This window comes from Lampetra planeri, chromosome 9, assembly GCF_965212315.1.
Source record: "Lampetra planeri chromosome 9, kcLamPlan1.2.h2, whole genome shotgun sequence".
NCBI classification, from domain to species: domain Eukaryota; kingdom Metazoa; phylum Chordata; class Hyperoartia; order Petromyzontiformes; family Petromyzontidae; genus Lampetra; species Lampetra planeri.
Window position 1 is genome coordinate 10,120,199 of NC_136115.1, and position 23,141 is coordinate 10,143,339.

Genomic DNA, 23,141 nt, shown 5'->3' on the forward strand with positions numbered 1-23,141 from the left:
GGAGGGGGGAGGGCGCCTTGACAAAAAAATTTGCATATCAAGAGGAATTTAGCATATTTATGGGAAATGCAGATATGCGATCTGCGTTTGTCTATTGTGCTTTCTGCTGAAGCCCCGTGTATGAAGAAAGACCGTGACGCCATTCACTAATAATATTTGTACTCGTTTTTTGGCACCGACAATTTTAACTTTGCTACATTGTAAGAATTAAGCAGAGGAGTGGACTCTTCAGCTTGGGAGGGAGGCGCTCAACCCCCCTCCATTATGTATGTACAGAAAGTGGTGGTATCACAATCTGCCCTGAGCCTCCACTAGGTCAGCTCAACCTTCAATGATTTCCGGCTGTGGGGAGATAAGAGACAGCCGTGTGTGGTGCAGGCCACCTCCACCCCCACATGCGCTGTGCTGGCCTCAATCGGTGGCGACTATTTTGTGTACGGTGTGTATGTAAATATGTTGAACTGATTTCGCACCGTACACAACCACCGGGCTAATCGGAGGTGCGAACCTCCAATGCTGCAGTGCTTGCTGCAGTGGAATGGTATGGCCAGGTCCATGCCTGTCCACCTTTGTCTCCGCAATACCACTCGCCACTGATGTTATACGTATATGGATGGCAATCGAACCCAGATAACAAAGTTTTTAGCACTGCGTGTTAAACACTGAACCACCGCTCCCGACAAAACACACAGCCACACAATCCCCATTGCTGTAAGCAAGCATTAGGACCCTGCACTACACACAAAGGGGGTACAGTAATGTTAGCACTACGCCCAAACTCTTCTTTACAATGTTGTAACTGACACGCCGTACTATGTACTCCTAACAAACTGAACAGAGATACTGACCAGGTTCAATGGCACGAATTACTTGTTGTTGCGTGTGTCCACAAATTAAACCTGGGTCATTGGAATTAATACCAGTATCACTCCATCCCTTCCCACCCCACCCCACCCATTCAATCCGCACTACCAGCAAATTGATGTTATAATCAGAAAACTCCCATGACGGACACGATTGTGGAGGATTTCATCCAGCAGTGGATTGGCAAAGGGTTGTTGTAAATTAGAATGATCCTCATTCGTCTGCGGTACGGTGTCGGCGTGGATGAGAATGGTGACCGCATTAGAAGCTGCAGTCATGGTTCGTGAAAAAAATACACGTGGCATTCATGCCAGGTTAGGTTCAAAGCTCACCTTATGTAATAAATAACTACAACCAACCCTGACGACTGTACGACCTGGGTGACGAGCACACAGCAAGTTACAGTTCACTTCGCGGTGTATTACAAATATCGACACTTTTTCAACAGTTGACTGCCATTGATAGCTACAGCCTAATGCTGTTAGTTTATTGGTGAATGTGTATTTGGTGGAATTTGCCTGCATAGTTGTCGGTCAAGAGGGCCTTCTCGGTGAATACAGTCATGAAGAAAGTGTTGGTTTTGGCTGCTGTGACCTTGATCACCTTGTCGGTAAGTGGCGTTTGTGTGTGGCAGAAGCTAAGAGTCTAGCTCCTTATAAGTACGGACGTAGAGTGCCATTTAGCAAAGGAATATATTATACTGTACTGTATAATCATCAGTATGCAATATACTACAGGGTGCTGTGTATGTGGGGCAGTGGTTAGCGCACTGTGCTATGAACTTGAATCCGAATCCCGGCAACAGCCAACATCAGCATGCGAGTGACAAAGTGTTGGTTAAACCGTCACCATGACCAACAACCGTGTGGGAATGCATTTTAATCTCCTAACGACCTGGCAACGGGCTGTAAATGCTAAGCTATGTACGCGATGCCTGTGCGTGTGCCGTACGATTTTACGTGTTAAGTACACACGCGTTTACACGCGTTTACACGCTGTGGCTTGGGCTGCGATGTGGCGAGGAGGTGGCGGCATCGTAACACGTTTGAAATCTGTGTAGACTTTTATTTATTTTTCTATCTACGTGACTTTATCGAAGAACCAAATAATGTGCAGACTTCAGGGTGTCTCCTCTTCATGTGCTCCCGTTTACTCCCACCTTGACAAACGCCCATGCAGTTTTCCCCACACTTAACAAATTGAGGGACCCTTCTGCAAAAGAAAGAGCCGTGAGAACCGGAGGCTTTCATTACTCTGGTAAATACAGGGTGCTTCCAAAAAATGTTAACACTTCTGAGAATTTTCACCAATGCCACAAGAAATGTGCCTCCGGGCTCTGGAGACCACCTGGAGAAGATTCCAGGCACGCGTTGACAATGTTGGCGAACAAGTGGAGACTATTTAACTGTTTTTCAGCGATTACCATGTTACAGTGTATTATCCATTCTTTTCCCACTAAAAACGATAGTCCAATATGCGTGTTAACATTTTTTTAAAGCACCCTGTACATTATAGTACATTGTAGGGCATTGTGTGAAAAGTTCAGATATTTGAACAACTTTATAAAATGTAAGTTAAGCCATCCACACACAGGTTACTCGGTACGAATAAAGCACAGACTGGTTTACAGGTTATGAGATGCTTCACCGTAGACAAATACAGGGACTCCTCTACTTACATACATTAGACTTACAAACTTTCAGAGATACGAACAAACCTGTCCATATGTCAAGTTGCCTGTTCAGACCGAGAGTTGTAAGTTCAACCGTCACAATAGATGGCGGTGGTGGCATCTACATCTGCAGAACGTGAAGAACCAGTGGCATCTACATCTGCAAAACGTGAAGAACCAGTGGCATCTACATATGCAGAACGTGACGAACCAGTGGAAATTACATATACAGGAGATTATACAACTTTTAAAGCCATTCCACGTGTTGAGCTTATTTGGAATCGACAGAAGTAAATTTGGACTTACGAACAAATCAACTTCCGATCAGGCCTATGGAACCTAACTCGTTCATAAGTATGCGAATATACGCGAGATTAAGAGTACGTGACTGTATGGGAAAAGGTCAGATTTGTAAAGCATCAAGAAAAAATGAGTCACCATACAATCACGCACCCCATGTTTCTCTCGCTCTGTATTTCTATGTCTATCTGTGTATGTCTCAGTGTCAGCCTTCGTATTTATGTGTCACTATGTCTCCGTGTATCTTTCTGTCTCTCTGCGTACTGTTATATTTCTCTCTGTGTTTTTCTGTCTTTCACTGTCTCCATGTCTTTGCGTGTCTTGCTTCCTCCTTTCTCCTTCCGTGGAATCTACTTTACAAGGTGAAATGCTCACGGTAATGGACCGATAATGATGAAATGATGACAACATTGCTGCTGCTGTTGTTAGTGTTGCGTGATCTCCCACTGAGTGGTCCTGCAACTCCTCCGATGTGTGTGGTCCCCAGACTATCGCTGCTGCCCGGCTACAGAGACGTGGCCTTCACACGTCACATGCAATCAAATGTATTTTCTCAGAGCTGAAATCGAGCCAAAATAAGTGAAAGCCAGAGTATAGATCGTTGTTGTTCGTGATCAGGTTGAAACGATTAACACAAACACTTGAGAACCCAGCTTTTTATGGTTGGCTGAAACTTGGGCTTCAAACCCAGGATTTAAAACATTTAATTATAAATTTCTCAGCGCAGGGATGTTAGACGATTCAAACTACAGCTGTCGTATGTTAAACTAAGTTGCCTCATGTCCTATCCCAGGTGGAAGGCGACCTGCTGTTCCGGAGCCACACGCGGCTCTTTAACGACTGCTCCGTGACGTTATTCACGTGTCCTGCGGCTCTTAAAATACTGATTCGGAAAAAGTCTCTTATTGTTTTGGTTGCCGACCCCTGTCGTATCCCCTCAGCTCGACACCCTCCACATAGAACTGCTAGTTTGTTTTCTTCCTGCTGAACATACGTGGCTTTTACCTTATTTCAACCCTTAACGTTTATTTTACACGATTGTCATTTTCAAGTTTTTTGTTGTTTTCAGGTGACGTGGCAGGCTGCAGCGTGTCCTTCGACACAGTACAGCACGGGCACCGGCTCCTGCTGCCAGCTGTGCAGTGCAGGTACCGTTCAAGCGCGCTCTGCTCATGTGGAAACACGACATAATTTACCGCTGCTGCAACACCAGTCATTGTCAATAAACCCCCCACAATCTTTAGGCCAGTCCCCCCCCACCCCCCAAAACTTTCAAGACTCTAGCTCCTCTAAGTAGCGTATCTGAGCTGAACGGCGAGTTAAGTGGGCCCCCAGAGGTTGGCCCAGCCACGAGTCAGCAAGGTTCAACGCAGGCGGCGAGCTTGCACGGCCCCGAGTGGGCATCGTCACAGCCCAGCACTCAGCGATGCATTCCAAACGCGGTTTTGCTCTCCTATTGCGCTCGACAGTTATTTATTAGTCGCCCGCTGCTCAAGTCGCCTCGAATTACAAAATTCCAACGTTTTGGGGCTCGATCTTCTCTGATAGCGTATGCAACGTGATCGCAAAAAAAGGGGGATAGTACAAATGCAGTACAAAATATGTAACAGTGCACAAACACAGTGCAAAGAGACGAGCACATTTGCCACTGCCGCTACTGTATGTCGAACTTATTTCGCACCGTACGTAGCCAAGCATTGTAATCGTAGGTGCGGGGAAAGGACAACAAACTAAACACAAATCAGGTCAAAATAAATGAGTTTGAAATCTAAATTTAAAAGTGCATAGCTCCAGTGGCTTCCTAATATCGAAAAGAAGAGCGTTCCAGACGTCCTCAGAAGCGCATCTGAAAGCGCGCGATGTAGTGACCGTCTTTGTTCGATGGCTAGCGTATTACTGTTATTAATATTACTGCTATTACATCTCTTAATGCTCCTACAAAAGCCGCCGCTACTATTACTGCTACAGCTAGGAGATGTATATATTATTATATCAAAGGCATTTTATTTCAATATTCGCTTGTCTGGATGAACTGTTCTATTTTAGAACTTTAAATGTTAACAGAAAACTGACGAAGAAATCATTGACCTCTCTGCTGCCTATGGCACTGTTTGGCATCATCATGACCTGTTGATGAATTTGGCCAAAACCATCAAATGCCGTTCCACTAATCGACGTGATGCTCAGTAACCTTACGTTCAAGGGACATTTCGTTGGTAAACACAAGAACGTGAGGACTATGAACATTAGCCTCCGGAAGGCTACGTCCCAGCACCGTCACGATGTAACACATACAAGCGGTCTGCCGTGGAGATCGTCTCGCAAGTCAAGAATAAACGCCTCATTCAAGACCCAAACGTCGCACCTCTTGGCTTTGACATTCCTCGAAGACTCTGGTGTAACCATCGACCTCATCAGAACATCGACAGACCGATGCACGCAACTCCTTCATTAATTCAAGACAAGCCACAGTTCCTATGATCACTGTTTCGTTGCTTTTATGGCTTTATTTTGGTGATTTCGAAAAGTGTTTTGGTTTGGCCATGTTTGTTTGTTGTAGTACGGAGTTAGAATGATGACCTTAATCTAAGTTGTCTTGTGGTTGTTGTTGTTGTTTGACTTGCATCCCACTGGGATTTTTGCACACAGCGTTGGTGTACGGTGCTTTTTCTGCAATATTTTTCTGTCTTTTCTTGGATTTTCTGTTTGCACATAGTCACATAGTCACTTTAAGATGTTTTATTGTTCATGTTTTAGTTTTTTGTTTGTTGCGGTTGCACCCGATTCAAGAGCCGAATGGCTCACAGGGCTATACCGAATAAATTAACTTGAACTTGATGTGAATGTGGCCACGGAACCCAAACTATGGATCATATAGTGAACCACTGCACGCACAATCCGACGTCTGTTGTCCTTCCCCCTGCACCTCCGATTAGCAGTTCGCTATGTGCGATGCGAAAGAAGTTCACCATACATATATACGTATCAAAAGCTTAAATATGGATACAATGTTAATTGATTAATCGATGCCTTGATTCAACCTGAAATACAGTCATTGTTGGAGTGTTAATTGCAGTTCTGCTGTGACGCAACTGCGTCAGCAGTTCTCCTGATGTGTTTGTCTCACCTGATGACGGTTGCTTGTGTCGCGATCGAAACGTCGTGATCTATTAATTTTCTATCTACGTGACTTTACCGAATAAACCAAAGAGTATGGATCCCTGCAGTCACGGAAGCTTCAAATCAAGATATTAATCGCTTGTTCGTATTTGTCATGTGGGGCAGGAACATTCAAGGCTGCCGACTGCACGGTTGACGGTGGAGCTCCCGTCTGCTCGTCGTGTGAAGAGAACTTCTACACTGACATGGACAATCACGACGAGACGTGCAGCATCTGCAGTCTCTGCCGCACAAGTACTCGGACGCACTTGTACATTGAGTTCCCCGTATCCTACAATGAATGGGTGGTCGCTCCTTTCCCACTCGCCATCGTGCCACGGTGATGAGATGTTAACTACCTCTCCCGATATACAGGAGGTCGTAGGTTGGATCCCGACCCTGACGCCTGTATATTTCGAGCTTCCATGTCTCTCTCCCCGTAGTCGCGTGGATTTTTCTCTGGGTTCTCTGGTTGGTTTTTTCCTCTCTACATTTGGAAACATCCGTGTAGAGTATGTTTGGCTGCTATATATTTCGACGTGATAAGCGACTTCATTGGGCTATTAATTGTGACCAGGTCGCTTCTAAAAAAGAGCTATATACCTCGGTGGGCTTACCTGGTAAAATCAAAAGATTAGTTTAAGTTTAGTTTATCTTTAATGTATAGTCGAGTTTATAGTTTAGTTTACTCATTCCCCACTGTTTGGACCTCCCTTCCCCTGGCCATCTACATCGCCGACTCAATCTCTCTTCTCATATCCAGAATTGTCCTCTTCTGCTCTTCCTATGACTGACCATTTCCATCCGTCCACATATATTGATCATCGCTGTACTTGTATTTCCCAGCACCCTGCTCTACCCAACTTTCTTACTTCACCTCTGCACACAATCCTTCATCAATCCCATTGATTCTTAAAACGCATTTTTTGGACAGGATCTTGAGTCGCATTGCATTCTCTATAAATCCAAATCGTATCGTATTGCTATAAAACACTATGATGATAATGAAAATGATCATCACTATGATGTTAATCGATGCATAGTTACTCCCCTAGTATACGCTGAACAATAGTCAATCATTCTCAATTTATCCGTGCGTGCAGATGAGGTGGTGGAACAAGGGTGCACATCCTCGACAGACACAGTTTGCAAGTGTGCCGATGGATATCGCGAAGTTGAGCTTGTCTGTGAGCTCGCAGGTAAGCTCAATTTTAGATAGATGAACACTCGGCATTAAAACTTCAGGCCATCCTTACTGAGGGGTTATCGTTTGGACGTTAATTTAATCGCTTCTGAACCTTTATGAGGTGAAAAGAGGAGATCGGACTCAGATCGGATGCTGGGTGCTTTACAAAAAGGACTTTCCTTGGCCAACAGAATTGTCTCGGATTCAATAACGGTAGAGACGTGTACAAGAACCACCCAGGTGATCGCGGCCTGCTAGAACGGTGCTGCAGTGGTGCCTGGCTAACCCAGAGCCTGCTCGAACCGTGACCGGGTCTGCTGGGGCGGTGTTTTTTTGCGATGTGATCATCAGCACGGTTGGAGTGGATGAATTTTGATGTTGGATTGGGACCGGTCGTAAAATCCTGTTGCGTCTTGTTTCACGATGAGAACCGATGGTGTTTTGGATTTCAGGTGCCCTCACACGCCTGGAGGTTGCGAAAAAGCCTGTCGTTTGCTGTCCCACCTGGTTGCTTTTTTGTTTCATTTTTTTTATTGTTTCCCCATGTCCCACGTTTCGTGGATTGTGACAGCACTGTTGTACGATTTGTATGTAAGCACTTCATAATTCACAATGCTTATCCTTCGATGTACGAGCGTAAACATCACCTGGATGCGTGGAATACAGGAACGGGAGACAGCGTTGCTTGGAGCAGAGGAAACATGTGTCTTGTTCGGTGTTTGTGTGCACGCAGACGACGGGGATAACTACTTCATGGTGCTGGTGCTCGTGATAGTGGGCATTGCCGTGCTCGCGAGCAGTGCAGCCGCACTCTACATCTGTAGAAAGAGGAACGGGCAGTGTGTGTGCTGTAAGCGTGACCTCTTGCAACTTCAAGAACGCACCCAAATAAAATACTAACATCTCTCATCCTGTAGACACGTGCCTACGGTGTGGCAAGGTGGTTCATGGGTCAGAGAACTCAGCTAACCTTGCTGAGATTGTGGGTTTACAAAAAAAACTATCTCAAGTTTAAGATAAATTAAAATATTTTAAATTCTGGATTTGAATAAAAATTTCAGCCGCCCATGGTTAAAAAGGGTTCTCATGTGCATCAACTTCACTACTGATAATTCTGAGAATGAAAAATATCAGTTTGACTGTCATGTGACCAAAATTACTCTCAGTGGCAGGGCAGGTGGAAAGGTACGGTCCTATATTATGTGTACCAGGTGTCACTTGCAGGGATGAATTTGCATTTATATTGTGTTCTATCACGTGACAAAACATCTTAGAGCGTAGGATCTCAGAGGTAACTCTGCGATATCTGCTTCTGGGGGCCGTTCTCTCACAAAACCGTTACAGTGAATCATTACAAGTGTGAGCCCACGAATTGGTACAACCCATATACGGCATACATCGGGGATATGCGTACGTTTTTACAAGCATGCATGCGTGTGTAGGTGCATGTTGGTCCATGTGTTTGTTTCTTTAGGTAAAACACCTTCGCAACCTCCTGTAAAGAACCAAGTGGAGATTGATGATCCCGAGAGAAGAGTGTTTGTCCGAAGCTTCGACGACTCGGACTTGAACTTCACCTTGGAAGCTGACAAAGACGACGTCTCCCTCACTTTGACTGAAGACCGAGTGGTATGCTAACTCGCATCAATAGTACCAGCACTTTACCGTTTAAACGGGTACAAAACTGACACCTTTATACAAGGCATCATGTTTGCAATAACCGCAACACAAGCAGTCAAAATGCAAACAAAAAGAAACAACTCTGATAATGGTAATGATATGCACTGTCCTTGAAGTTGATTGGTCCACACCCGAGACAGCTTTCCTTAGAGCCTAGTCTCCATTGGTGTTGGACCAGATGACGCCAAAAGGCGTACAACTCAAAAACAGTGCACTATCAGAGTATTGAGAGCTCGGGGTAAGCATTTACACTATGAGACCTCCTTTACCAGTGGCAAAATATAGTAGTAGGTTTTTACCCTTTAAACTGGTACAAAACTGACACCTTTATACAAGACATCATGTTTGTAATAACCGCAACACAAGCAGTCAAAATGCAAACAAAAAGAATGACTGCTTGTGTTGCGGTTATTGCAAACATGATGCCTTGTATAAAGGTGTCAGTTCTGTACCAGTTTAAAGGGTAAAAACCTACTACTATACTTTGCCACTGGTAAAGGAGGTCTCATAGAGTACCAGCACTTGTTGACTTGCACGAAGTGGCACTGAATATTTCAACCCCGGATGGAGGAGCACGATGCTAAGTCTGGCCTTCAGACTTAGCATCGAAGTAGCATGCTTCTGATTACCAGACGAGTGCTTTAACCACATGGCCACAGTGATTAGGGTGATAAATATGTCATTTATAATGATGATATAGATGACAATGGTAACGAGCATGATATCTATGGTATATAATGATATGTTTTTGATGATATTTTTAATAAACGATATTGACATTCATACTCTTCGGTTCTTTCGGTAAAGTCACGTAGTTAGAAATAAAATAAATCACGCCGTTTCGGGCGCAACACAAGCGTCCGTTATCAGGTGGGACAACCACAGCAAGAAACAATTGCTGAAGTGGGCGAGATGGCTGCCGTGACAAGAGGTTATATAGGTAAGAGAGGGGGGGAGGAGCAAGGGGGGAGAGACGGGGGGGCTGCAAGAACGCTAGGGGAAGAGAGGACGTGAGGCCGGGGGGGGGGAGTCGGTGGGGCTGGGAGTGGGAGGCTGAGGAAGCTGGAGATGTGGATATGATGGCAACAACCACAAAGCAGTCACGGCAGCCCTCTAGCCCACTTCAGCGATTGTTTCTTGCTGTGGTTGTACCACCTGATGACGGATGCTTGTGTTGCGCCCGAAACGTCGTGATTTGTTTGATTTAATTTCTAACTACGTGACTTTACCGAGAGAACCAAAGAGTATGGATTCCTACAGTCACGAAAGCTTCAAATCAAGATTGATCTTGACATTGATCGGTTATAATTACTGCTATGGATAATAATGACCATGGAAACGTTAAGGATGATGGTATTGTTTTACAATAATCGTATTTTTTCACCGACAGTGTCTTAATGATATTGATGACATTGACAGTGATCGTTACGACCATTATTTTATATTCACAATGACGATCGTAACAACTGTCATATATTATGAACTTGATGATTAAATTATTATCGATCCCAATGTTGACTTTATTATTTTTATTGAAATAATGACCATGAAATTAATAATATATTTTACGAAGATACTGACAATTTTCTACACGTAGCGCCATTTACTCTGGGGCGTCTCAAGAGCACTTTACACGAGAGATAACATTTGAAAGGGATACTCCCCCAGTGGCAGCTGTCCCTGTGCGGCACACGTTGACTGCACGTGGCATAATACATGTGACATTAGTCGAGCACGAAGGGGGGAGGGGGGGGTGTTCATTGCTACGTGTAATCCCAATGATGTAATATGCGGGCAATTGAACAATACCACGCTTCACTTTGTGCACAGTCTCTGACCCCCAGCATGGGCATCTCCACGCTGCGGAGGAGTATCAGCACCCGCATCAGGGAGAAGAAGGCGGAGGAGAGCGCCATGGGCACGGTGTGGGAGGCGATGGACCGCAACATGTCCGAGCTCAGGCGGCTGATTTGCAGTGACCCCCCGTGCCTCCTCAACGAGCTGCTGAGCCGCAAGCTCATCTCGCATCAGGTGCACAGGAAGGCGGCCTCCATCAGTGACCGCACGGAGCGCTCCGAGTATCTGCTGCGACGCTTCGTCGACGGCGGCGGGGAGGAGTGCCTGAGTTTCATGGCCGTCTTCTCGATCGCGAAGGAAAACTCGGCGCGATTCCGCGTCATGATGGCCACCTCGCGTGAGTCTCCTCCATATATTCGTTTTTCCACGTGAAAAAATGTGAAAGTGTTTTTGGGTTTACAACAACCCATTGGCCCCACAGCCTTCGAGAAGTGCATAATTTCAGCAGCGCAGCTTCAATACAAGCAAACTAATGGTTAACTCTTGGTTAGCTTCTCCAAGTCATTCTTATTAATTTTCTTACAATCAATAATGAGATAACTGTGGTTTGACATCGTTGATCTCAACTAAGTGCTGCAGAAGTCATAACAGCAACTGGTAACACTGGCGGTGAAAGCCGCAACGTCAACGTCAAGTGATAACAGCAATTATCACAACCGAAGTAGCTGATCTTCTTGGTTCTTTCGGTAAAGTCACGTAGAAGGGAAGTAATAAAATAATAAAAATAAAACATAATAAACATAATTATTATATTATATTATTATATTATTTTATTATGTTTTATTTTTATTATTTTATTACTTCCCTTCTACGTGACTTTACTGAAAGAACCAAGAAGATGAATCCCTGCAGTCACGAAAGCTTTAAATCGAAATCGAAGTAGCTAAATAAGTAGTCTGAGTAGGCGGACCCATGTCTCTTCGGTCAGGGTCAGAGGACCCACGGGCAATCTGGCGATGTCCCGAACCGCCTCCGAACAGATGTCAGAAAACCTCTCCACCAGGCCCAGGAAAACGAACTTGCGTGTGCGGTGAAGTGAATACGTTGCCTCACTCGCCCGCTCCAGTGTCATCCGTTAGAGGAGCCGTGCACAGCCAACGATTGAGGCGCCTTGACCGTGCATGGGCACGCGCCCACAAATGTTCTCCGATGATCTAAGTTTGTACGATGGACGCGAAATGAATGAACAGACCCAAGGCAACTGCTGAGACTGGCTTAACACACGGGCCGCTGAGACTAACTCACTCGAGCATCTTGTTCATTGCAGGAAGGTGTTCACCTACCGTGGACGCGAACTCCGCCTCCCCGTGGCTCCGCGTGTCCCGGGACCACAAGATGGTCACCTACAGCTGGGACGCGCAGAACTTGGCAGCCCATCCCGCGCGCTTCGACGGAGTGTGCACGCAAGCGCTGTGCTCCGAGAACTTCCCGTCGGGCCGCCACTACTGGGAGGTGGACGTCGAGTCCGCGTCGTTCTGCCGCATCGGCGTGGCCTACGTGACGATCCCGCGGCGAGGGGAGGGCCGCAGCGGCCTCCTTGGCGAGAACGACGCGTCGTGGTGCGTGAGGAAGTGCAACTCCGAGTACACCGCTTTCCACGCAGGCGTGGGCTCGCCCGTGTCTGTCCAAGTTCCCATGCGGAGGGTCGTGGTTCACGTTGACTGCGAGGCGGGGATAGTGTCGTTTTTCTGTGGCGAAACGTTGGCTCTCTTGCACTCGTTTCAGCACTCCTTTACACAGCCCCTCTACCCGGGATTGTACCTGAATAAGACCGGATCTGTGTCCATATGTGCGGTTTAACCATGGCTTTAGGTGAATGCGTACGTATGGATTGTGGAATTTGGTATGGACTTCGAGAATTTGATGTGAGCTTTAAGAAACGTATTTGTGTGTTTCTAAGATGATTTTAATTAACGTTAACTATTATTAAAAGCAGCGGCAGAGAAATGTATTATTGGAGTGGGGGGGGGGGGGAAATAGGAGCACATTGAAAACAAACCTATAAGGTTCACTTCAAACGTTTACATAATTACTGACATTTGTAAGAATTAACTTTGAGTTTATAACATGGGTCCCCTTTAAAGCAGTACACTATTAGCGATTGCACAGCTTCTGGAATCAAATCAGAAAGTATTCAGATGGAAAGTCAATCACATTTTCTTTAATATCCTCTGTGTCTTCAAAATGAGTTGCTCTCAAAGTGAGCTTTATGCGTTACATTCTTATGCATAGGCTGCTGTCACACAGCAAGAGTTTTGGATGGCGATTTCCTCAGTTTAATACTACATTTTATATTCCACTACCCTGCCCATGATGATTAATTCACGTGGTGCAAAAGTCATACTCACAGGGTCTGCTTTTGTGATTGGCCCTGTTGAATCACATGACTGCAGGACCACAACATTGAGTAAAGGGTAATAATGACGAAATGTATCATTTCTATGATACCTTCAACTGCAGTAAAATCACTCCTGTAACCTTTTAAGTGGACATAACATACTCAATGAAACTCCTAATTAACTGTATACATATCCGTGCTTCGTTTAATCCGCATTCTCAATTTAATCCATGGAAAGCTACATCTGCCTGTGACAATTCCCTTGTGTTCAAGATAAGAGTGACACAGTTGTGGCAGGTTAATCATATTAGCCTTACATCATGGGACCTCCTTTGCCAGTACCAAACTATGAGCATAGGTTTTCCCCTTGTATCTGGCAACAAAACAGGTGTTAAGTTGTTAAAACACCAAACTGAAACCTTTAACAAGGAATCATGTCTGCATTAACACAATACGTGTGGTCAGAATGCAAACAAAAAACATACTCTGGTGTGGACCAATCAGTTTCAAGGACAATGCATATATTATCAGATTATGTTTTTTTGTTTGCATTTTGACCGCAAACATTGTGGTTAATGCAGACATGATTCCTTGTAAATTGTTTCAGTTTGGTGTTTTAACAACTTAACACCTGTTTTGTTCCCAGTGAAAACTTATTCTCATATTAGCCTTGTTTATCTGCACTTTACCGCTCGCATGAAAGAATATTTAACTGGATCGACACATGTGATTGCGTCTACTTATTGCACCCCATCATGAGATCAGACGAGTTTAACCAGAAATTTACACTCCAGTCACCCACAGATTAATTACTCATGCAAGTCGTTATCTGTGCATATTAGGAAATGTGCTTGTCAATAGTATAAATGTTTAAAAGGCAAGTTTAAAAAGTGACTGAGCAGTGCCGTACAAGAATAAATCCAATTACTCACCACTTTAGTTATTACGTTTAAATTAATTTATGAATCAATGTTCGGTTGTTTAAATATGTACTGCTCAAGGTCACCTCATGGAAACACCTCACTTGTTGATTCAAATCTATTCCAATTTAAACTTAATTCAAATGTCCGCATTTCAATTAGAGGTGTGAAAATGCAACAAGTCGTCAATGAATATCAATTCTTAAGCTCACAACATGTGTCGTAAACCCTCCTCCACCTGACACAGCCAATTAATAAAAGTATCAATTGGAATCAAACTTGCCAAATATACAATAGTCCAACAGTACTTAAGCACTATCGGTGTGTTGGAGAATAATCTCGCAACATTGAAATGGTCGGGTCACGTTTTCGTTGGAGACTACATCCGGCATCATCACGTTGTTAACTGGACCCCAGATCTTGATCCGAGTCCTTAAGTAGATGCCGTTAGTGCATTGCCACGATAATGCACGTGGATGTCATTTTAATAATTAGTCAATTTCTCGTCGATTGGATATGGCTGGCATGTGAGGTTAATGTCATTCCGTGAATATATTGAGCGATTGGTTAAAATAAGACTATCCTTAATTATGTTAAGGTGTATTGTGTTCGTAATGAAACTGGAATTTTAATGCTATTGTGATTCTAGTTAAGCATTCACGGGATTTTATCATGAGGGTGATAGAAGAGGTTCAGTTCGGTATTTTGAATGAAGTGTTTTGTTATTTAATACAGCCAATTACATTTCCGTGTCATCAAGATTATTATTTATTATAATTTGTTTCCAGGCCACACTCACTTTAAAGCCATTTGCTCGGATAAATGTATTGGTTTTTTTCTCAATCTCTATTGATTCTCTAATTAATCTTCGGCAGTAATAATTCGTTTTACTTCGGACTTTAACCTTATCGAATTCAATTGTGTTCCCTTCCTAACATGCGTATCTGCAACCGCAAATAATTGAGTGTGAGTATTTAATATGTCTGTGTTGCTCTTTAAGTCGTGCACTAATGTTTGCGACTCGTCTGGCCAATGTAACATTTGCCGCAAGTGCACAATCTGATATATACGGAATATCATTTATGTTATAAGGCACTGACGAAGGTGGTGACTTCTTTTTTGTTATATACAATAAAGATTTGTTTAAAACTCAGATATCATCGCCACCTTTTGTGCTAAATGCACCCGGACACGACGGGTCGGGGTGAGGGCCTGAAAGTGTGGGGCAGTGGCGTCGATGGGGCATGGAATTAAATCAGTTCTTATGCCCTTGAATCATGCATGAAATCACGAATCATTGTATTCGATTAATGTTGTGCTGCACGCACCACAGCGAGAAATACATTTCATTCATAAATCTCATGGCGATCGCAGTTCATGGAACCGCTGAGGGCGGGAGGCTGTTATATGTTCACTGTTGATGTTACCTGCCTCACACACACATGACACGGAACAAAACATTATCCGAACTCTTTACGGTTTCTTTCCTGAAAAAGATCTGCCGATTCATAGACTGTCCCAGGGAAACTTAAATGATGCAATTAGTATGACCTCATCGTAACGATGCAATTATTAATCGATTATTATCGATTCTTCTGCTCACAATATATGGCTAGATTTGGATGTGTAAGAACTGATTTGTTTTCGTACATGCACGTAATCTGTTCACGTGACTCGTCCAGCTTCTCGTGGCCAGACTTCACCTGCATAAAAATATATTCCTCCATTCCCATTAATTGAAACATCAATTAAATATATTTTAACTTCAAATACCATTTGGAGCAGGCGATGTAACTGATGTATTCTCGCGTGATTTTTTTTTATAAAATGTTAAACGAAATGAAAGATAATATATCTCCAGTTCTAATACAGTAGTACATACACAAGATAGCATGCTCGTCAATGTTTCAGAGAGCTGTGGAAACAACCGCGCTGGCTTCATTCAATAAATAAAGATCGCGTCGTCAAAAACCTGATCGGTTGGTTTCACTCCAAGTGTGACCAGCGCCAGAACATGAGGCCTTCAGGGTAGAGGCCACGTTCTCCACAGAACCGGTATTTAAAGGTTTCCTAAATTTCGATTTAAGGCTTTCGTGACTGCAGGGATTCATCTTTTTGGTTCTTTCGGTAAAGTCACGTAGAAGGGAAATAATAAAATAATAAAAATAAAACATAAAATAATTCTCACGACGTTTCGGCCACAACGCAAGCAGCCGTCTTCAGGTGAAGAACAGGTCTGTCGGAAAGACAGCGTCTAAATGAGCACCACCATGCTTGGCAGCGTATATTTAAGCTGGGTTGGAGGGGGAAGGAAGGGGTGCTCATTCAGACCACGACGATAGACCACGGAGTCCATTTAATTGGCCGTTTTAATTACCTTTCGTGAGTTTGACCATAGAGGTGTATTCGTTTCAATAAAAACAAACGAAGGCAATACAGTATTCAATGTCATCTATATTGTGCGACCAGCCATATAAATGGTGAAGAATCTTGTAAAACCAGCGTGTTGAAGATGGGGTTGGTGGATTACGCAATGACCAGCATGTGCTATAGGCCGCAGGGTGCCAGAAGGGAATACACATGTCGATGTTAAGGGTGCGTGGGGGTAAACTCCTTTACTCCAATTTGTATACCGTAATACATATAATCTTTACTTTTCCATAAAAGCCTCACAGTCTCAAGATTTTGAGGAGGGCTCCTGCATTGGGATGTTTGACCACTTCCATTCATGTTTTGTTTGTGGAAACCAGAATACCTCGAGAGAACATCCACACATGGAGGGGATAACACTTGAAGCTCTACGGATTCATTGCTATTGCACTGCCATCTGCTGACCGCCTTGATGAATTTGCCAAATATCCATTGCAAGGCCTTCTAATGAAAATCGTAGGGCTCGTCAAACTTTCCTGTATGAATAAATTATACTGGTAGGAACGAAGTGAACCAGCCTACAATAGATTATATCGTCCGTCCGTCCGATGTCCGATTGGGTGTAGCAACATCGCCCCCTACTGCAAACACTTGGCATGACCCTACAAAAACCTTTAGACTCAGTGGGGCTTTCCTGGCTAAACAAGTGTAATAATACATTATGTTTATATTCTTTGGTTATTCGTTCCTACCAGCCCACCCCGCAGGGACCTGTTTATTAGAAACCGTTCTATCTTTGTGCTCACTTCTTTTTTTTAAACATCTGCCTTGTTTACTTACCATCAGCGGAAGTGAAGACATTTCAATGGATATCTTCACCGCAATGATCTCCCGCACACCTGGCAGTCAATGTGTTTCAGTAAAGCCATTGTCTACTCAAGTGAGCTGAGTGTGGTACATCCGTTTATAGCCATATCGTCCCTGCTGTAAAGTCCACATTCCCATGGTGGAGGCCATCGAGTTCATAGTATAACCACTTGATTTGCCAGGGTTTCCAAAAGCCAATGTGTCTTCCGGCTCAAATGAGTGGGAGGCCTTGCCATTGTTTATGACCCCGAGGCAAGCGTGAACATTCCACATGCCAGTCTATATACACAGACATTTTTGTGTTCTGGCAATGTTACCAAAATTGCAAACCCTATAAACTAAGCTAGTTGTAATTAATTGAAGCTAGTTGTAATTGCTGGCGAAATGCCGTACTCAGTTTGTAAATGTTGTGGCTTGGCTCTCCAACACACCGGTGTGCTGTACTAGTGACGAATTGGCATGTTCTGTTTAATTGACAACCCTTACTAGTTGGCTGTGTCGGTTGGTGGTGGGTTTTAACGACACATTTATATTCTAGATTTGAAGCTTTCGTGACTGCAAGGAATCATATTCTTAGGTTTTTTCGGTAAAGTCACGTAGGTAAAAAATTAAAATTAATAAAAGTTAAATAAAAAATAACATTAAAATCACGACGTTTCAGAGGCAACACAAGCTTCCGTCTTCAGGTGGAACCGTCACATCACGATTGCTGTATCAAGCAATTGTGATTTTATTTTTATTTTACTTTTATTAATTTAAATTTTTATTTTTTACCTACGTGACTTTACCGAAAAAACCTAAGAATGAGACACATTTATGTATTTACGCGATCTAACCCAAAAAACCTCGATTATGAATGAAAGACCACGTGTTAAACCCTATAAACTAAACTAAAACTATCAACGTTTTATTTTATCAGGGAGGGTCATTGAGCTCGAGAGCTCTTTTTCATAAGCGACCTGGCCACAAACGATAGCCCAATGAAGTGGATTATCAAGTAGAAATTGATAGCAGCCAAATACTCTAAACGCATGTTTTTAAATGTGGAGGGAAAAAGCGAAGGACAGAGACAAATCCAAGGGACCACGGGGAGAAAATGCAAACTTCTCATTTACAGGCGTCAGGGTCGAGATCGAACCTACGACCTCCTGTGAACATCTCTCCACCACAGTCCCTAGAAAGATAAAAGGTTGATGGTCTACCCAACCAGGACTGAAATTGCAAATCTTCTTTAAATGTAAATAATTGCGTATTCTTGACTTTATTCCAACTCTGCTATTGGCATCGTGTCATGAGACAAATAATCTCCTTGGAACTTTCACAAAGGGGCAAATCACTTCATGTTAGCAGCCCATGGAAGCAGATTTCACAGAACTGAGATAAAACGTAAAAAATATGAGTCCATGAAAAGCTTGCCCGGCAATCATGAAATCTTCAGACGCCTGGTCATGTTGACCGGTCAACAGGTTTGCCAAAATAAAGTTCCAAGGGACAGTGTGGTACAACAAATCCGTAAAAAGAACTGGGTCAACAACATCACTTAGTGGAATAAGTGAAACCACACAACCAGATATTGGCACCCAAGACCATGGCAACTGCAGATGTTCTCAGAAATCTATGACCTGCTGTTTATGCAGGTATACGTACTTTACTAGTTGAATAATTATATGAAGTGCTAGTTTTGCTTTAACTGATTTACATGTATATTCTTTTGTGGGTGTGGGTTGTGTTAAGTATTTATAATCTAATTTAAAAATATGGTTTACTTAATTTCAATGAAATCGCATCTTAAACAGTATACTCAGTTGCATACTCTTAAGAGTAATATTGTAAATAAAGTATTTATTTACAGTGCTTACAAAAATGTTGTTTTTTGCACAAGGACATCATATATTTGCACAAAAAAGGTTAGGGCTTCGAATATGCCATGAAATAAAATGAAATATAAAACAATATATATAAACTTCCTCAAATGTAATTTGAATTCTGATTTTAAAACTCAAACACACCTAGCATTATATATGTTGACATTCAATTTGAACATGAAGTCTACATTCAGGACGGATGTAAAATGAAAAGTTGTAAACCCCTTACAAACAGTTGTAGACATACGACAACAAATTGTCAGCTGTGCCGAAGTAGGCTTGTACATAGAAAAAACATTATTTCAAAATACACTCACTGGCATTCTTTTACTGGAAACACGACAAAACGGCACCAGAGAATGTTAGAATATGGTCTTTTTACTGGGGTTTAATGACAGTTACCATGTCCAATAACAAAAACAATAAATGCCCTTGTTAAGTCAAATATGCAACTGAAAAATAAAAAACGACAAAATGTATAAATACTGAAGTTTACACAAAAATGTGGTTTTATTTACCATTTGTGGAGTTCATTTTTTTTTTTACGTCGTATTGGCCTGGAAAATAAAAAATAAAAACTGAAAAGTAAACAATTAAAACAACAAATAAAAATGATGGCAAAAATTCACCATTTGTTTCGTCTTTAAAATACAGTTTTGCCTTCATCAAAGGCAAATATATATTTAGTTTGCGTAGATTTTCGCACAAAAACAAAAATCAGTCAGAGTCTGACAGTCCGATAATGTGAACTTGTGGGCACAAACGACGTGTAATAAGCGCAAAATAACGACATAAGAAACCCACAGTTTCAAGTCTCCTTGAACAGTCTTTGTCAAAACAACGTTCCGAACACTTGGGACGAAATGTTTCTGAACAATGATTGCTAAGCAGTCTAGTGGCATGTTGTGTGGCTCAGATGTATAGTATTCTTGATGTGCTCAATGCACCACAAGTGCACTTTAAACCACTTCATTACATCTTCCCTGAAGTGTCGATGCTCCTCCGTTGTACAAATACTTTCCATTTGCGTTTAATTGGTATTTGTTTGCTATAAAACATAATGCATATTTACCACACAATTTCTTTGTTTCTTTGTTTTTTCTTTTTTCTTGTCGTTTCATTCTTTTAAATTTTTTTTTACACAGGACGCAGAATCATGTCCTTTACATACAGGCTTGGCTAGGTATATAAAGGCTTCGCCATGCGCGTGGATCATCATTTTTTGGCGTGCAGAGCGTCCTGGAACTTGGTGCTTGTGTAGCGTGCGTGAAAGCCTTTCTTCCCAATCGTGTCATCCGAGTGGAAACGGATCATGATGCTGTCTCCCGATGAGTACACCTCCTCCGGTGGCTGCAGTGACACAGACGAGCGTGCTTAATCATCATTTATGAAATTAAACACTGCAGTCACTCCAAAATCAATCATCCCAATGCCTATTCTTTGGGTCTTTCGGTAAAGTCACATAGATAGGTTCAAAGAAAATAACAAAAATTACGACGTTTCGATCGCAACACAAGCGGTCGTCATCAGGAAAAAGGGGTTATAGCCTCCAAAGGCAAACTGTTTATAAAGGTTTAAAATGGGCGTAGCCCAAGTGTCAGCAGCATGGGCGGGGCAGCTAATGTTAATGTAAGTGATGGGCAGCGACCGCGATTGGCGGTGGGTTTTCACCAATTAAGGGGCTGCCAGGTAAAAATTAGCATGTCAATGGGAGATTGGAGAGCTGCCTCAACGTCGAGGTCGGAGCGCGGAGGTGGCTGTGTTGGTGTGAGAAATTTAACCTGTTAATGTAAAATCAGAGAGCTGAAAATAACAACTATCATCGGAAGGTGGCAGGATGGGAACATCACAGCCAGTTATGACTTAAACTGGTTGATAACGTCCTTCCAATGATTGCTAAGTTTATACCCATCTTCTCAGTTGAAATTGTGTCTGTGTCTGTATATATGGATGGCTTCATGAACGAATCTTTGTGATAGCCAGTGGGTTTGCAAAGCACCTTCGTCTTAGAGGAATCAATTTCGTGTGAGCCCACCACATTAAAATAATGATCAGCCACGGTCGAGGTATTGGTCCTACCGTGTTTCAGATCTGCCTTATGTTCACGAACACGGTCTGAGACATGTTGCTTAGTTTACCCAATGCCCTGCTGCAGTCTATCCAAGGGACACCCCCCCCACCCCAACAGTGGCAGCTGTCCCTGGCGACACACAGTGAACACAGCACCGGCCAGCAAATGGATATATTAGTCTGCCTATAGGCATGAGATGTTGCGAAGTGGTTTTTCCCAATTAAGTGATGAGCGAGTAATTTATCACATATTACAAATTTCGGCCACAACGATAGCGCACATGGCCTACTCTTTTTTAAACAACGTCACGGGATCTCTAACGTCCGCTGTGATGCAGACAGCTCGTAGTGTGTAGGGCCAATACACCCCGCAGCGTTCATGAACAGGGGCGGCCGCCGGGGCTCGAACCACAAGTCCCGGCGACCAGCGGTCGGCACTGCCCATCGACCGCTGCTGTCAACCACGGCGAGTGCTGGGAGTGAGGCGGTGGGGCGGGGGGTCGGCGGGGGGGGGGGGGGCCTCCTCACCCCAGAGCCGCAGAACCGCCCGAGGCGAAGGGCGTCTGCGCTGTAACCGTCGTACAGCTCCATGTAGTCGTAGCCGCAGTCGGCCTCCTCCTCGATCTCGAAGGTGAGGAAGGTGAGCTCCACGCCGTAGCCGTCCTCGGCCGTGATCACCCAGTCGCAGTCCAGCTGCCCGGGGTAGTTGTTGTCGCCGAACTGGGCGTGCGAGTACAGCTCCCTGGGAGCCACGTCCGCCCTCAGCTTACCGCCGCACACTGCACACGGGGTGTGGTGGGGGGGGTCACGCGGGGCGAGCAAGGGTCACGGTTCGCTCTCTGTTGTTTATATTTTCACTCTTTAGCCACCAGTTTTTGTTGTTGTCTGTTGATGCTGTTTCGGCGGTGATGGTCAGCGCACCTCCAATTAGCGGAGTTGTCTCCGTACGGTGGGAAAGAAGTTCAACATAACGCAGCGCACTCGACTTGGAATTCAGAAGTCGTGGTTCATTTTCCCAGAGTTGCAGGTGAAACAATGGTGCAGGTTTGTTTGTTTTATCACCCCCCCCCCCCCCAACTTCCTCTGTCCACCCAGCAGTATAAATGGGTGCACCAAAGTTCGTTAATATAGAAAGTCGTGTGTGGCGAGGTAAAGTGTGGTTACACTGCCCTCTTCCAACACATTTGGTTTTACGTAAAAGAGAATATCAAATACCCTCAAGGGTTTGGTTTGTGGGAGGTCCTTCATCCAGCAGGATAAAAACGTGTTAATTTATGACATGTACAGCACTGTGTGATCTTTCAATGAAAGGTGCTACATAAAAACGAATTCTTTGTATTATTAGCAGTGGCATGAGCAAGAAAGCAATTGCAGGACTGCATCTTTAACCACCTTCGTTAGATTTCGATTTAAATCTAAAATTTTCTTGCCGTAGTTTTCACACCTGATAATGATTGCTTGTGTTGCCATCGAAACGTCGTGAGAATTTTTATTATGTTTAAAATGTATTATTTTATTATTTCCCTTCTACGTGACTTTACCGAAAGAACCAAGAACACCTTCGTTAGCTAAATAAAATTCGACTTGACAGAAAGAAAAAACACCCAATTCCCCGTCGACACGTGAGCAACGCTTAAGCAAATTGCCAACGAATGCGGGGGCCAACCTGTGGAGTGGATGGCCTGGAAGCCCCGCTTTTGTACGGAGGCATCCGACATGAACCTGAGGTACATCTTGTTGAGCATCGAGAGAACCGCCTCGGGCTTCTTGCTGCCGCAGAAGCGGCCGAGGATGGGAGCCTTCTCGCTGCTGCCATCGTACACCTCCAGGTGGTCGTAGGCGCACTCCTGGTGCTGCTCCACCTCGAACTCACTGAACGTCTGTCGAGAGAACACGCACGTAGACAAAGGATCCTCCCCCCCCATATATAGCCTTCGACAGACCGTTTGGGGAGCAAGTACTGTTGGCGAGCACACACAACACTTATCGCACA

At 43.7% G+C, this 23,141-nt stretch overlaps 2 protein-coding genes across 3 annotated transcripts in view; one reads left to right on the forward strand and one right to left on the reverse strand.

The window, feature by feature from the left end:
* The first annotated feature begins 1,193 nt into the window (after positions 1–1,193).
* Positions 1,194–15,129, forward strand: LOC144720663 (uncharacterized). The gene is made up of 8 exons (XM_078597592.1): positions 1,194–1,474; positions 3,906–3,984; positions 6,122–6,250; positions 7,099–7,194; positions 7,915–8,031; positions 8,656–8,810; positions 10,692–11,055; positions 11,986–15,129. The coding sequence occupies exons 1-8, from the start codon at positions 1,427–1,429 to the stop codon at positions 12,516–12,518; spliced, it is 1,521 nt and encodes a 506-aa protein (XP_078453718.1). The 5' UTR covers positions 1,194–1,426; the 3' UTR covers positions 12,519–15,129.
* Positions 15,130–19,440: 4,311 nt separating this feature from the next.
* LOC144720661 (dorsal-ventral patterning tolloid-like protein 1) overlaps positions 19,441–23,141 on the reverse strand; it is a 175,706-nt gene continuing 172,005 nt past the window's right edge. For both annotated transcript variants that reach the window (XM_078597584.1, XM_078597585.1), the window contains 3 exons: positions 22,815–23,028; positions 21,677–21,927; positions 19,441–20,428 (listed from right to left, as the gene is read on the reverse strand). In XM_078597584.1, the coding sequence (XP_078453710.1) occupies positions 20,294–20,428; positions 21,677–21,927; positions 22,815–23,028 (600 nt within the window). In that variant the 3' untranslated portion in view covers positions 19,441–20,293. The remainder of the gene's footprint in view (positions 20,429–21,676; positions 21,928–22,814; positions 23,029–23,141) is intronic.

What these genes read in the sequence shown, in the direction of transcription:
- LOC144720663 (XM_078597592.1), top strand. Translation starts at nt 1,427, where the DNA reads ATGAAGAAAGTGTTGGTTTTGGCTGCTGTGACCTTGATCACCTTGTCG. An exon ending in CTGCAGTCTCTGCCGCACAA is followed by an intron (nt 6,251 to 7,098) that starts GTACTCGGACGC and finishes CCGTGCGTGCAG; the next exon opens with ATGAGGTGGTGGAACAAGGG. An exon ending in GAACGGGCAGTGTGTGTGCT is followed by an intron (nt 8,032 to 8,655) that starts GTAAGCGTGACC and finishes TTGTTTCTTTAG; the next exon opens with GTAAAACACCTTCGCAACCT.